General features: G+C 40.4%; 1 protein-coding gene across 15 annotated transcripts in view; it reads left to right on the forward strand.

Moving 5' to 3' along the window:
- Positions 1 to 16,236, forward strand: part of MBP (myelin basic protein) — a 111,356-nt gene that overhangs the window by 80,798 nt on the left and 14,322 nt on the right. For all 15 annotated transcript variants that reach the window (XM_069004310.1, XM_069004311.1, XM_069004306.1 and 12 more), the window contains one exon: positions 11,347 to 11,777. In XM_069004310.1, the coding sequence (XP_068860411.1) occupies positions 11,347 to 11,777 (431 nt within the window). The remainder of the gene's footprint in view (positions 1 to 11,346; positions 11,778 to 16,236) is intronic.

The raw sequence follows: 16,236 nt of genomic DNA on the forward strand, positions 1-16,236 counted from the left end.
ACGACAAGGAGAGATTTCAGAGGTGAATTCCTGTGCAGAGATAATTTGGAATTTGTTCCAAAAGAAGCCTGCCAAGTCCTGCAGCAGCTTGGCAAGGCATCATGATCTTTGTGGAGGTGAAGCTCGTGGGAACTGGATAGGCAACACAGCAGAGTGGTTTGGACAGCAGCTTTGGTCCAGGAGCCTTGGGAAGGGACGGTGGGAGGAAGGACTGGAAACTGCTGGGGGCCAGAGAGGGAGACAGTGCTTGACAGGAGAGAACAGCAGAATGGTGTGAGCAGAGCAAATACTGTCCTATCCTCCAGGATTGGAAGTCTTGTATCTAGACTTATAACACTGTGGATTCTCTGGTTCACCTTGGAGTGTAAAGTCTTTCCATGTGATTATTGGTAAGGTTTCTTTATTCCCTGGTAAGTGCCGGTCATTGCTTGCAGTATAGACAGACGAGGTGATTCGTATCCAGCTTTAAATGTCTTCAGCTCATCATCAAAAAAACCACTCATCTCTCTCTTTTTTTTTTCCCCCCTGGTATCTTTTTTCTGAACATCTTATTCTCAGCTTTCTGCCAATATTTCTATGGAATACTATCTCTGCTGTTAGGCCCTGTGCCAGTTCAGTCAGTGCAGACTGCTGAACAAATCCTTTGGATTTGTTGTTTTATTTGCTTGGTTTCAAGTATTCTTGTTTTCTGGTTTTAGGGCTTCTCTGGAGGCTATGGTGAAGAAGATACTGCCTCCTGTAAAACCTATGATAAGTTCTGGAATAAGGTTTTCTATTAATCTGTCTGCCAGGCAGGCAGATATTTTAATCAAATCTCATATTAATTGTTCAGGCATATGTTAGAGTTCCCTTCTAAAAAACATTTATTTGGATACCAAATTTCTTCACTGAGGAAATCGCTTCACTAAGAAGTCTCTAAACAGTTTATTTTTGCTGTTTAATGCAAACTACCTCTAAAACTCTTGGGGGTTTTATTGTATTGATAGTAAAAGTGTAAAGGCCTTGAAATAATTTTTGCTAGTATTTAACTACCCACCTTTCATTGCATGCATTGCAATGTTTCCTACCCTCCACTCATTCTGCACAGCAATTCCATGGCTCTGCTCCTAGGTCTGTGCTGACGTTCTCCATTGTGCAGCTTCCAGACAAAGCTGTTTTGACAAGCAGGACAGAGCATGGTGGCAAAAATCCCATTCCCTCCGTTCACAGCAGTGATCAGGATGCAACATCCTCGAGTACTGTGCTCCTGTGCCAGGGCCTGCAGAGAGACTTTAAACTGCAAGAGATTCCAAATGCAGCCTCTGGAGTCTGTGCCCAGCAGCATCCCTGCCATAAATGTGCTCAGCTGTGATTTCTTGTATTGACTTTGGATATGGTATGTGGAATTTGTCCTTTGAGAAACCAGGCTTTTAGGTTCATTCTCAAGAGCTCAGAGGATGTCACAATCACCTTGAGTGTTATCTTCTAAAATCCGTTTCATTACATGAAAATGTTTTAAAATATGGTTACAGTAAGCATTGCCAGGCAGACTAAAACTAAGATCTGGAGTTGAACATCCCTGAAGTGACACATATGTGAAGTATTTACTGTGTTTTTAAAATTGACAGTTGGCTGCCAGTCTTGTAGGCAGAATGACTTTCTCACCATCCATACCCCAGGCAGAGCTGGAGCTGCATATGGCTGCTACACAGTGCTCATGGGAGACATGGCAGCATCGTGAACTGGAGGCGAAGCTCAGGACCTGGTCCTCTGCTTCCCCCAAGGGTTACGGAGGTGCTTCCACCTCATGGATGCAGCTGGTGGTGTGGCTCTTGTCCCCACCGAGGTGTGAGCTTTTTCCACTTCTTCCACTGTCTGGTTTAAGCTGGAGGTGTGAGTCATTGCCTTCCCCCAGGACACAGAGGGGCTCATCTTCTACCTCCTGGGTACTGCTGGATATGCAGGTCACAGCATGGTCCTCTACACCCTCCTAGGGCAGGAAGCTGCTCTCCTGGGCGCTGCCTCCCACAAGGCACAGGGGTGCTTACATCACCTTAGAGGAATTTATCAGTTTCTGAGATGTGACAAGCTCTGTGAACAAGCTCTGTGCAACTGGAAGAAACTCCTGCTCACTTTTGCTCCTCTGACCTTTCACCATAGATGTAAGGTGAAAATCAGTTCCAAAGTGAAGATAATGTCAGACAGCAACTAATGGCTGTGGACTTGTTGTGATTGTAAAGAACTGCAGTTTAGGCAGATTTGAACAACCCTACCCCATCTTTTTTGGCTTGTGTGTGTGTTTGTTTGTTTAGGGGGTCTGTTTTGTCAGCTTCTGAAGAGCCAGATCTCCAATTTTGTTTTACATATGCAAGAATGCAACACAATGGTAAAGGGTCTACAGGCTTATTTGTGCCCAGGTATTTCAGGTATTTTTAGAAATATTGGCAAATATGTGTGTCATACTCAAAATGTGTCATTTATACCATTGTGGTGCACTGCAGAATTTTCTGGAAAAAAAGGTCTTCTAAAAACTACCAGTGTAATTCCCCTCACTGCAAATTCTGTAACCATAACTCTCTGAAATCACTTCTGGTATTAAAAGCTTCAGTTCAGAATGCATTAACAGGGCAAAATAGAGAAATCCAGAGATATGGCAATGTACACCGGAAGGATGCACAAAAATGCCAGGCTTATTGATCACATCATCATGCAGGTGATTCACAGCTTCCAGAAACCCAGCTTGCATTGTGCACTTGTCACTTTGCCATACTCCTGTAATTTTCTTTTTACCTGGACCTGCCCTATGCAAGGCTCTATTGGAAAACAAAATTTGAAGTTATGTCCTCAAACCAGCAAATCAGTGCATTATTTTGGGGGGAGTTAGAAGCATTCATATTCGCTTTTTATTTTAACATATGAAAAGCTCCTCTACAGTGCTTTGGGCTGTGTTCACTACTGTGAAGTGTTTTGTTGGGTCTAGTTGGGTTAGTTGGTCTCAGGAAAAGTTAACACACATAAACACTGTTATTCTGTAGGACTAAAATGCAGCTCTTAGAAATTGGAATTTATAGCCTCATGCTGTAAGAAGTTTCCCTGTGGTCACAATCAAACCATGTTTTTTAAACGTAGTTTATTTGGTTAAATTACTACAAGTGTATTTTATTCTGCAGTTTATACTTTCTAAATAATAAAATACCACTCAGAAACTTAAATCCTGGTCATGAAAAACACAGTAGAGTTATCAGGCCCTCTTTTGGAGATGCTACGTGATGGGTTTTAACAGAATATATTCAACAGATAGGGGGTTTTTTGTGCTGCTTATCATGCTCTGAGCAACTTCTTTGAACCAGCTGGTTCAGTCGCTGTACTCACTTCACTCACTTCATGAACATTTTGTTTTCTGCTGCTTTTAAGGCCCTGTTTCTCTATGCTATTGTGAAAGAAATTTAACTGTAATGTTGGGTACTGAGTTGTACTGATGGAAGTAGGTTATTTTCCAGTAAAACATAATTGATGTGGAAAATAAAAAAGATAGTGGAAGGTGTGAGGTCTGATGGAAGCACTACTCATTTTGTCACACTGTTACTTTGGTGGGGAGGGATATATCCAAGTTTTTCAACCTAACGATTATTCAGACTCGATGCAACTGAAGCAGGAAAGATGAATAACCAAACAAGCTTTGTCTAATACTAGTGAGTTGCACGATCTTTAAAGAATACAAATGCTGATGGGTCAGCAGGTGATTTAATTTCTCCTCCTTAAGTACATGAAATTGTTTGCTACAAATGATGCTCCAGCTTGCTTTGCTGTAGGAGGATCTTTTGTGAGATATTCAAGATTAAAACAAACCTATATGTTCTAGTAACACAAAGGAACAATTTTCTTTGAAAATTGGTGGGTGGATAAAATCCTTTGTTTAGATTTTTAAAAAACTCTCTGCAGGCTGTATGGAGAATTGCCACATGCTTCTCATAGATTCCAAATTTCTGCCATAGCAAGTCCCACTGGTTTCAACCACAGGCTCTTTTGTTTTCTGTACTCGCCTTTGTAACCCTCAGCAAGTGGAGGCAATGCCAGAAGTTCTGGAAAACAAGAGCGAGAGGGTGCGAGCCAGGCCTACACTGCTGCATTCCTCTGCAATGGTAGGCCACCGTGTGGGCTTTGTGTCAGCTCTTCATTGTGAACCAGAGGCACGGATAACCAAGTGCCCAACTCTGGGAAGGCATGCAGAGTGCAAGGCAGTTTCTGCAATCAAGTAGATGGGTTTTAGTTACAATCTCGAGATCAAAAGTTGTCATTGCGCAGGGGATGCTTTCAGCTTTTTGGAATGCCTCTTTTTACTTGCAGGTTTCTTTACTTGACCTCACAAGCAAACAGTACCTTCACACACCCACAAGGCTCATAGCAGCCCTGAGCCACTTTCTCTTTCATAGAATCATAGAATCATTGAGGTTGGAAAAGACCTCAAAGGTCGAGTCCCCCCTTTGACTGGACACCACCACATCAACTAAACCACAGCACTAAGTGCCACATCCAGTCATTCCTTGAACGCTTCCAGGGAGAGTGACTCCATCGCTCCCCTGGGCAGCTTGATCCAATGCTTAATCACGCTTTCAGTGAAGAAATTCCTCCTGATGTCCAACCTGAACCTCCCCTTGAGGCCATTTCCTCTTACCCTGTTGCTGGTTGCCTGGGAGGAGAGGCCGGACCCCACCTCGCTTCTCTTTTCCTCCATCAAGTCTGAAACCTGGCTCCTGGAGTGCAGCCCTCACAGGGGGATGTTAATGCATTTCAGCCCACAGTAACCACACATGCTTCCCGTTAATATCCAGACTTTGGGCATGGACTCTGGGTTATTACTGCACAGACTTGCAAATGTTTCCACATCTCTGACATGCAGATCCTAGGAGTTGTATGTGCCTTGGTGAAAATACAGAAAAGCTTTCCAGCAAGAGGACTCCTGATATATCAAAAATCTCTGACTCAGGGAGTATTGATACTTTTTACACACTGATACCATAAAACATAATTGCCTTCAGTAGAATGATAATGCTGAACATAAGCTGTAATGAGTATACAGCTTATTTTTAATTTCTCATTTTTATTTTGTAGTAGTTTCACTGGACCAACCCTCTCAAATCATGGAGCTGTCAGCAAAGCTAAAAATTATGTGCTGTTTGCTGATTCACAAAATAAGATTTAGGCATGTTTATTAGACAGTCACCATTCCAGCTGGATGTCACATTGCTGTGTGTTTTCAACTAGTCATTGATTGGTTACGTTACGGTTTTACTGGGTAAGTTGAAAAAGTCAGTATAGTTACCCTACCAAAAAAGATACCACAGCAACAATTCCCCACTGTGCCACTACCACTTCATAGGGATCCTTCTCCCAAAAACTGTTGGCTTTACTGCAAAGCAGTGCTTAAGGGATGTATGTGCCATAAAACTGGTACTCTTGTAACAAGCAGCGGTTCACAGGTACATATTAAACGCTTTGGGGTGATGAAGTCTAGCAAAGACAGTTGAAACCATATTTCCTGATACTTTCCTGTTGTCTCTCTTTCATGTGTTTTCATGTGAGCTTTGCTGTAAGGCCAAGCTCTGCTACCTCAGCAGCTTTTGTTCAGCAGGAAAGGACCAGGGAGGGCTTGGAGAAATGAGATCTTTCATGAGTCTGAAAGAAACTGTGCCAGTGCTTGGGTATTAGCAAAGGTCCAGTGATTAATAGATCCTTTTTGACCTATTAACTTTCTGTCTGGCATTAGCTCTTAGGGGGCATAATGCTTTCTGCAGAGAATAGCTAGTAGCTGGTATTCCATGAGGCATCAGGGATGCAGGAAAAGCAGCAGTTTTCAGGCACTTCTTGTAAAATTTTAAGTGGAAGTTTCATTCACTCGGCCACAACAATGCAGTCTAAATGTCTAAACCTATGTTTGGCCTTTACCAACAATAAAATTGTTTTTAAATAAAATAAAGTGCAGTAACTTTCAGCAGGCTCAGCCAGTGATCCTTACTGACCCAAGATGTAGTATAGAACTAAACTTGGTCTTTTTTTTAGTTTAGTCCAATAGAAGTAAATACTGGACCAGGTGAGGTTTTTCAGTTTTTACTGTATTTTTAGTACTAAGTTTCATTGTAAGGAAAATTATACCATAGCAGACCCCTTATTCACTGCTTCATCAGTGTAGAAATGTACTCAACTCATCAGTGAAATGGAAACACTCTCACAACTTTTATTCTAGTCTGGTAAGAGCTTTATATGCTGTAAAATGTCTAATGAAAGAAGCGAGGAAGGGAAGTCAAAGGAGTGCATGTTATGCTTAGCAGGTGGTTTCTCGTTTGTGTGGTGGTTTAGTCTGCAGCTTGGTTAGCCCATAGAACAAACTGAATTTCTTGTGTAGAAAAGTATCATTCCTTCAGTTATGCTGCAGCCAGAAAGAAAATTTGCCTTTGGGTGGAAGTTTTTTTCCCTGGAAGTGATAAGCTTTGGCAAGGAGGGAGGGAGGGCAGAGCAAGCTGAAATGGAAATGATCTCTTGGCTAAGTGCAGTAGGAATGTTAAACTCGTGTGAATCTATATCATGAGACACATGGGCACTTCTCTCTGCATTCAGTCTGCTAGAAAATGGGGAAAATGTTTGTGTAAAGGTTAAATCCACCAGCACATCCGTTCTGGTTGTGTTCAGAGGTGTGACCAAGTATTTGTTTCACAATTGCACTGCATGCCATCCATTTCAAACAGAAATATTTGTCCAAAATTGATTCCCAACTGTTTGACAAGCATCAGACAAACCCAGTAATTAGGTCTGTTAATTTGAAATGTCTGATGGCATATTGCCTTCTAACCATATTAGTGAAGTTAGGCTAAGAGCCATTTTTTGTCTGCAGTGTCTTAGCATAATGAGGATGAACCAAGCTTTTGCAGTTCAGATTTAACAATGCAGACATAATTCTTTCCCCTCTGTCTCCCCAAAACTTCTGTAGTGAAGCCTAATGGCTGTGGGTGCTCTATTCTGCTGTGGGCTGTGCTGCAGTAAAAGTCCAAACCAATAGTTGGATTGTTGGGAAATCATCTCAGCCCAGAGCTGGAACCCAGATACCCTCAGCTGCAGCATGTATGTAGTGATGATGGATGTGTTTTCTCTGGCCTTTTATTCTTTCAAATGCCTGATATTACCACAAGTGTCATTAGAAGCCACACATTCCAAAACAGTGGTCTTGGCCTCTTAAATAATGCAAGGCAAACTATCACTAACACATTTGCCTTACTGCTTTAGCTTACCAGAGATCTTGAAATCTCAGCTGTGACAAAGTTGATTAATTTCTAGGTGTTACCTTTTGTTGTTCAAGTGACTAAGAACAGGTGAATCAATACAAAAAGTCAGATGTTTTAGTTAATATTTTGTTGTCAATATTTCGGCAAACATACTGAAATAAACTTAGCTCAGAATTGAGGACTATACTGCATTGCATTTAACTGTCTATAAGTTGACATCTTATAGAAGAGAGAGGATCTAAAAAGCAGAAAAGGGAAAATACAGATTATATTTCATGTAGTGAAAAACAGTGCTTTTTAGATATAAATGACTTAAGCTAACATGAAAAGTTGATTTAAAAGATCAGTGAGATAATTTCCATCTTCATACTCTTGAGAAAAGAAAGCTGAGAAAATGGAAGTATAATTGATCACAGTAGCCTGTAGTTATGAAAAAGTATATTCAATATTCAGTGTTACAAAGTTGATTAATGTACTTTTTGGCATTTGTAACGAGTAAATGATACTTAAAATTTCATACAAATATTTAAGGTGCTGTCATGTATTATTATGATCAATACTTGCAATATACTGTGGCTGTTCATCTAAGCCTCTCTTGAGAACTCATAAGGGAATGGACTTCAGCTTTTATCAGCTTCATCTTCCTCATTTATTTCACAGCAGTTGTAGAGGGAGCAGCAATAGGAATGTGAGAGGAATTAAAAGTATCTGCAAGAAGGCAAGACTGGAAAGGAGTAGGAGGAGATGAAAAACTTGTAATCTTTTTTAAAACTCTTAGCATAAGGACCCCTTTCCAGGTTGTCCTCTGTATGGAAGACTACAGACTGCTGCGCACACAAGGGGGGACTATCATAGAGAAGCCCTTCCAAGTGACCCATGAGGAGGATATTTGTATCCAAATTGGAAATTGTACTTTGCATAGAACAAATTTCCATGGTCCTGAGAGGAGTTGTTGTTTGAAGCATTGGGCCAAGAGTTCCCAGGAAATTAGAAGTTTAGGGAAAAGAGTTATTTGGATTCTCAAGAAATGGGATAAACTATCAGTGTCTAATCAAACACTAAGGCCACAGTAGTTTTGAAAATACTCATATGGGACCTAACTCTTATTAAAGACAATGAAGGATTGGATTTATTGCTGTCTCAGTGAGAGCACCTTTGGACTTTCTCTTTGGTTTCTTTAACAGACTGTTAAGAATTTTTTGTCCATCTATATTCCTCATTTTGGAAGTCACTGTGTGTACAGGGAACAAATGGCTCTGTTCACTGTGACCAACATGCCCAGGGAACACTGTGCCAGCAGCAGGCTCAGAGCAGCGTGTGGTGAGGGGAAGTGGAGAGGTGGCATTGCCTTTGGGAGTGGTCCTTGGCCCCACCTGGAGTGCCACATCCCTGCTCCTGTCTGGCTCCCTCCTGCTGCTTTTGGGCTAATGTGAGGAGGTGCTTTTCTTGTGCTCTCATTTGTGCAGCTCTCAAGGACTGCATTCACTTACATATTAATAGAAGACACTGCCATAGCCCTCTAGTCAATGCCTGTGGCAATGCATTCTGCCGTGTTTCATTTTACAAGGATTAGTAAAAAAATGCCTAAGATCTCTTCCTTCCTGGGCAACTTTCTCTTGTACAGGTGATGTGGTACAGGCCGGGTACTCTATTTTAAGAAAGAGCTGCATTTTCCAAAGAAAAACAACTTTAAAAAATAGTAGCTATACACAGCATTTACAATAGGTTTTAATAAAAGTCTAAATATTGGTTTTTAAATGAAAAAATAAGCATATATTAATATAGTCCATTAATTCTGGATGTCCTTAGGACATTATTAAAGTGATCTGCCTCTCCAAATGCACTGGAAGTCTTTGATTAGTTAGCAAAAATATTAACAGTATCTCTTACATATTTTTATATATTAGAGAAGACATAAGCATGAAGAAAATTTAGAGGCAAACTTAAATGTGTGCTTTCACTACTGAAATAAAGCCTCCAGAAAGATTTCTACTTTATAGCTCGCTGCGTATGCATTGGGAGAAGCTACTTTTGTGGCACAATTACCCTTCTTTGTTGCTTACCAATACCCGTATTCAGTGACACAAAGAACAACTGTTGTAAAAGATATTAGTATGCAGATGCTCTGGTGTTATGTTAATGCATTTAATTAAATACAATAACTCTTTTGTTTGCTTTTCTTTCTGCCCTTGAATGGATTTGTATTATGGTATAGAATCTAGGCTTAGAGTTGCTGTATAAAATGTTTTGCAGTTTCAGAATGTGTCCCATATCCACGCTAGTTACTTTGCTTTTGTTCTGTTAAGAAAATCATTTGGGTATGTTAAGGGTTTCTAATAAATTTGAAAGTATTTTTTCAGGAAAACTCAAATCCCAAAGTTGCCAGCAGGTATTTTCCCCACTGATGAGGTCTTCAGTGACAGTTAATATGGTTAAATAATTGCATTCCTGAGAGACACTTCCAGATGTTTTAACCAAAGAAATTTTTCTTGAAGTTCCCCAACATTTTCTAGGTAGTTTTCACAAAAGAAATAAAAAAAATGGAACCAACAAAACTGCACTTTGTTTTCATATGAAAAACTGTAGCAGACTGATTACAACCAGTTGTAACCTACACACAGGTTTTGCAGAAGCCATCATTACTGTCTTGTGTTGTAATTCATAAAATTATTTCAGAATTATTCTCAGCCTGAGAAAAGGTTTCTTTAGGGCCCTGTGAGTGGGTGAAACCGTATTAAATGACTGTGTCAAGTCTAAAATTGCTCTGCTGAATTAGCAAAGTGCTTGAGCCCAGAGTACTTCAAAAACACAGCAGTATTTGCCAGATCCTATCCCTCCCAGGGCAACAAGGACCAAATCAGATGAGGATGTAACAGGATAATTAGGAGACCCTAAAGGTAACACATGACTAACTTATTTCTGAAATTCTGAGCCCCCTTAACTCCAAAAGACATTTCTGACACAGAGTGAGTGTGTGGGAGGTGTCTGTGCTGTAGATTGCTCCTCAGGCAGTGACCCACTAAGACTCTTTTGGTGTTCCTTGGAGATAAGTCATACTCCTCCGTGGGTGCAGTTTCCTTTAGAACAGTAGGAATCGTGGTATAGATCATAGAAACCTCCATAAATCTTTTTGTCACTGATAGAAGGAGCTACTGTAGGTGAAGGGCTAAGTGTGCTGCAGCTGATGTTTCTTAGATACTTTAGTTGGAGCATCAGAACACAACTGTGGAGAAGGCAGCAGGCATTTCACTTACCACAGGGGTCTGTCTTGATACCTTTCTTGGCTAAAAAATAAGCTTGTCAGTTGCAGATAATTGTTTTTGTCACTTCTCACAAGCACTAAATGCAAATTGGACAGTTTTGCTTTAGGCCTTCAGCATCAGTGCTAGGACATTGTACCTGGAGTGCCAGGATCATCCTACGTGGAGAAAAACTGTCATGAGAGGCCAAGCAGAAATTGCAGTTCAGTGCTCGCTGTCTTTTTTGAAGTGAGGACAATTTCAATAGTGGGGAAAAGGAACCCCTCCCCTCATTATGTGTGTTTGATCCATACTGAAGTTACAGCAAGGGATTCCAAATGAGGCCAAACACTCTGGCATCGTGGAGAGGGAATGTGCACTTGTGAAGGCACAGATCTGCAATGTCACTGTAATTATTTATTTTTTCCCCGTTTTGGACAAAGACGGCATAGTTAGAGTTGCAGTGCTCAAGGGAAAATACAGGAATTCTGATTACTCACTGAAAGCCTCCTCATCCCCAAAACTTCCATATAAATAAAGTTAGTTTCAGTTATGCTTCAAGTAATCTATCGATCTATTTATAAATGTGTTAAATTAAAAAAAGAAAAAAAAAACCCACAACAAAAAATTACCTAGAACTACTGCAAATTTGTGTGAGACCATCATTCTGGTTTCAGTTCCAAGATAACTTAATGTTCTTTAAGGCTGGAAGAGAACATAGTTTCATTACAACTGCACATATTACGGGTTTTGTATGAAATGAGCATCTCAAGGCAAGGGAAAGAAAGCAGCATTGTTCCAGGGCTGTTTTTCACAGGCCTGTATTCATATCTCATCCTTGTTGTTTGCAGGAGAGGCAGATGTGAACCAGAACAATGGGACCTCCACGAAGAGCCCAGCGGTGACAGACTCCAAAGGCACAGCAGACCCGAAGAATGCCTGGCCCGAGGCCAACCCAGCTGACAGGACTGGTCGCCCCCACTTGATCCGCCTCTTTTCCCGAGATGCCCCAGGAAGAGAAGACAACACCTTCAAAGATCGGCCCTCAGAGTCAGACGAGCTACAGACCATCCAAGAGGACAGTGCAGCAGCTTCAGAGAATTCGGATTTGATGGCTTCACAAAAACGCTCCTCTTTCCGGCACGGATCAAAAATGGCATCTGCGAGCACTATAGACCATGCCAGACATGGATCCCCACGGCACAGAGACTCGGGTCTACTTGACTCGCTGGGCAGATTCTTTGGAGGTGAAAGACACGTTCCCCGGCGGGGCTCTGGCAAGGTGAGCTCTGAGGAATAGAGAACTGCGAGGCCACAGCAAAATACAGTACAATGAAAGAGGAAGGGTGGGTCTGACAGAAAGGTCTCGCTGCTATAATGCAAGAGTTGACCTAGCCAGCGGGATGGTACTTGTAATATAATGCTTGGCTTTAAACTGAAAACAGCAACAACAAAAAAAGCAAAGATCTGGGAAACAAGAGGAGCTACTCTGGGTAGTAACAAGGAGTATTAGAAATCCAGGGGGCTCTAGAAACATTACCAAGAGGAATTTTTATGAGCATTTAATGTAGTGCATTGTATGCATTTGTATGCTGTGCCATTTAGAGAAACTTCAGTCTGCTTTTGTGTGTTGTTCTTAAATATTTGCATAAGGGACCTGGATGAGAGCACTAAATGCAAGACAATCTCTACGTATCTTGGCACTAAACAAACTTGGAAATAGATGTTGCAAAAGGAACTGTGGCCAAATTCTCAGCCTGCTTGTGCAAGAGTAAGTTTAAGGTCAGTTGACAGCATTGGCAGGGAGATAGCTTGACAATTATTATCCTGAATCCCAGGTGTACAAAATAGTCCAGCTGCTTTGTTCTCATAAGAAGTATAGATTTGTTCCAGGCATTTCATATTAGAAATTGTATAATGAGCCATTTCTACACTGAATTCAAAAACAAGGTATCAATGAAAGGCTGTTAATTGAATTCGTCCCTTTTCCAGGATTAATCTGCCTCCTCTGATAAGTTATGCAGCTGGCATATTAGTTCACTGTTATTCAAGTGGCAAAGTTTAACATACTTTTGCTGTACCCTTTGCCATGTAAATGATAAGTGGAGTCTTGTGTTTGTGTGTCCACACACTACATAAGCATTCGAATGGAACTGCTGTAGGGCTGTAAAACCTTTCTTTTAGCTGAATTTATTGTAATTGCTCAAGTTGCATGTTGCAAAAGCAAAAAGCAGTATTTGTAGTTACTGGCTGGGCCCAAATTTTTGGATAACCTCTGACAACCTTTGAGGTCTGTTCAGTGTTCCAGCCTGTGATCTGTGCCATCTCTTAGTGCTGCACTGGGACAGGACATGAGCTGCCCTGTGGTGTAAAACCAATCTGTGGTGGTCCCACAGCTGTGGCTGTCAGTGTCCGTCACAGCTCCACATCTGGAAGCACAATGTATAATAGCCCTTCCCTGAAGAATCATTGTAATGTAGAGACCTCTGGATGAAAAATACTCTAGAAACTTAAAACCAGAAGCTTCTCATGCTTGGTAGGCTGTACTAAGCAAGCTGGGTGTTTTGTTCATTTTATTTCTCACCTTTACAAACTGGGGCCTGTAATGCTATTGAAAAAGATTTAGCAGCCAGGCAGTTGTTTCTGTAGTATTGTTCCTGTGTGTAATGTTCATAAATGCAACAAGCAGTTGCTGTGAGCATGAAGAGAACTGTTTTTCTTGCTGTTACTGCAAATAGCAGAGACTGTTCCCAGCTGCTCTTTTCTGGAACATGGTTGGCCAGCTCAACTCTTGCTGTTTTGTTCATGTACTGTGTTACTCGATGAAAAATAGTGTATGAAATGTTCTTTGTACACCAAGGAAACAATACCAAAAAGTTAGATTCTGCATACAGAATATACAGAGGTATGTGCATTCCTGCTTGGCAATAAATCAAACCAATCAACTCAGTTTTTAGGAGTAATGACTAAAAAATGTCTGCAAGCTGTATAAATTCTGTATTTTATCTTTTGGCGCGAACACAATTGCAATGATTCTCTAGAGATTTCTATGTAATTATGTATGAGAGCACAGGACATCATCTCTTTTATCGCTGCTCTTCAGTAAACTGCTATTCTGAAGAACTTAAATGTCTGCAAAACAGTACAGAATTATGGACAATTCTGACTCTTTTTACCTAGCAGAAGTAGTTGTTTGGGTTTCTTTCCCTTAAGAATGACTACTCACAGTGTTAGAGAGTCCTGATTTGCAGATCTGAGCTGGAAGCACAGAAAAGTCGAATTATTTTGGCAAAGTCAGCCACAGTACGACTTCTCGTGCCAAAGGATCTCTAGCACTCTTCCACACAATGATAATATTGATTTATGTCCTAGGAAACATTCCTAGGAAGCTCTCTTGTGGAAGGGCTTCAGTGTGGAAAGGACTGAGCAAGCGGCACCGTCAGTCATTTCAGCTATTATTTATTTAGCCTCTGAAACAATGCCTTTTGGTTTCTTGTATCAAGAAAGGCTTGTGGTGTCATTTATTTATACAAGTGTAGACAGAGGAAATCTAGATGGTTAATTTGTGCTTAAACCCTAAATAGTTGTTGGCATTTGCTGAATTTTGTAGAGTATCACTGATAGATGATGAAGGTGTTAATGAACAAGCCAAAATAGAATGAAGTCCCTTGGCAGTTTTCCAGACTCCACTAAGTAAACAGGTCATTGGCAAATAAGATACCACTAAAAGCACCTTAAAGGATGAATTTCAAAGGCTTGAAAAGGAAAAGTTCCTAGAGCCGCACTGTTTATTTGCTTGCACTTTTTTCTTTATTTATTTTGAAGCATTTCAAAGCAGTTCTGCTGCTGCCTTTCTTGCAGTCTTCCTTTTTCAACCAGCCCATGCCTCAGTGGGAGCATCTCAACTACCCACACCAGCAAGCACTGGAATGCGAAGACAACACTTGCTCTTTGTACAGATTTAGGGCTGACATTCAAGCAAAACATATTATAAATTCTTTGTGGAGGCATTTTCTTCTTGCATCCATAGCTGAGAAGTACATTAATGAATAATATGCACTATTGTGTCCAGAAAGGTGGAGTAGGAACAATGCTGGGACTGTTTCATGGCCTCCTTTTCTCATGGGGAGCAGGTTCTCCCTTGCCCTGCAATTCTGAAGTTAAATTAGGAGTGCATGGGAGTTCCATGGGAGTTGTTAAAAATAGAAATACTGGAGTGTACAAAAGTACTCCTTCTCCTCTAAGGGGCAGCAATTGCATTTGCCATTTTTCCCCCAACCCCATCAAGATTATGGATAGCTGAAACTCAATCAAAACCAGCTTGAACTTTGTACTTTTAAACATTTTTCTTAAAGTAGAATATTTGAAACAAAACTGTTGTGCACAGCTCAAGCTGAATCGTATTGAAAAGGAATTTAAAATGGTGACAGAAAGAAACTGTGGTGCAGACATTTTAAATAGCATGCAAGAGAGAGTAGCATAACAATAAATTATTTCCTTTCTAATCTTTATAGCATATTGGTTGAAGCAAGTTTGTTAAAACAATCAAATGTTCTTTGCAGCTCCTAGATTCTAGCCTGTATTCCACTTCAGTATGTACTGACTGCTGTTTTGTTTCTTTGATGCAGTTGTTCATGCTTTTGTAATCCTTTTGTTTATGATTTTATTTTTTTTTTTCTACTAAAGTTTGGATTGTGAAACAAGAACTTTTCTGTCCTGGTTTAACATTTTGCATTAACGTACTAAACTTTAAACTACATTTGTGACACAGATGCAACAAACCAAAATATGTGACAGCAAACAATAGGTGAGGCAAGGCTGAGTGGAAGGTTCTATCAATTTCTCTTTTACATTTTGCTTCAGTTTTGTATGCAATCTTGTAACATGCTGCTGTTGCCTGTATGAAGCCTTGCTCCTGTATTTCCTTCCCAGTTTCTATATGCTTGGGTGCAAGAAATACAGAAGGTAGAGATGGGGCTTCCCTGTCCTACAGATAAATACAAGGCAGGAGCATCACTGGGCTGAAGTTCTTCTCAACTTGAGCAGAATCAGGGTTTGGGATCAGCATTTCAGAATCAGCAGTTCCAAACCCACTCCTGAGCTAAGCAGTTGCTAGAGCAGAGATCCACAAAAATGGTTGCAATAGCCATGCACAGGCAAAAAGTTTAGGAACCACAGTTTTAAATAAAGCCATGGAGGGATAAATTAATCAGAATCTTTTTTTTCTTTTTTTTGCACTTGAACTCCATTTGCATTTCCTGTGGAAGCTTTAATGTATACTACAGCACCATGAAGAATTTGAAAAGTAGTTAAATCAGTGCTAGTCTGACTAGTATATGATGTGATTTAAGTAAATACTTACTGTGATTTTAATTTCCAAGTCTTAGCTTTCAGGGAGTGGTATTGCTTGTGATACACTGTTTTGTAAAACCTGCTGTGCAAGCAGTATGCTTGTAAAAAAATTTATAGAATTTATTGTGGTTGTAACAATAATTTTGTTTTAATCTTTGGCTTTTTATGTGCTTTATGTATTCATTAAACTGTTTACATCACAAAAACCAGTGTACTAATGATTTAATTTGTTTTAAATGCTTTAATCCATTAACAGCAGTTGCAACAAACTACTACTTGTACGTGACGGGTTTTTAGTTCAGTAAGAGGCTGCTTGTCCTGCAAAATTCAGTTAGAACAGTGCATGGGATGCAAGGGAACAGAGGTTGCCTTCTGGAAGGATAGGAGAG

The sequence above is a fragment of the Aphelocoma coerulescens genome, chromosome 2, assembly GCF_041296385.1.
Source record: "Aphelocoma coerulescens isolate FSJ_1873_10779 chromosome 2, UR_Acoe_1.0, whole genome shotgun sequence".
Taxonomy (NCBI): domain Eukaryota; kingdom Metazoa; phylum Chordata; class Aves; order Passeriformes; family Corvidae; genus Aphelocoma; species Aphelocoma coerulescens.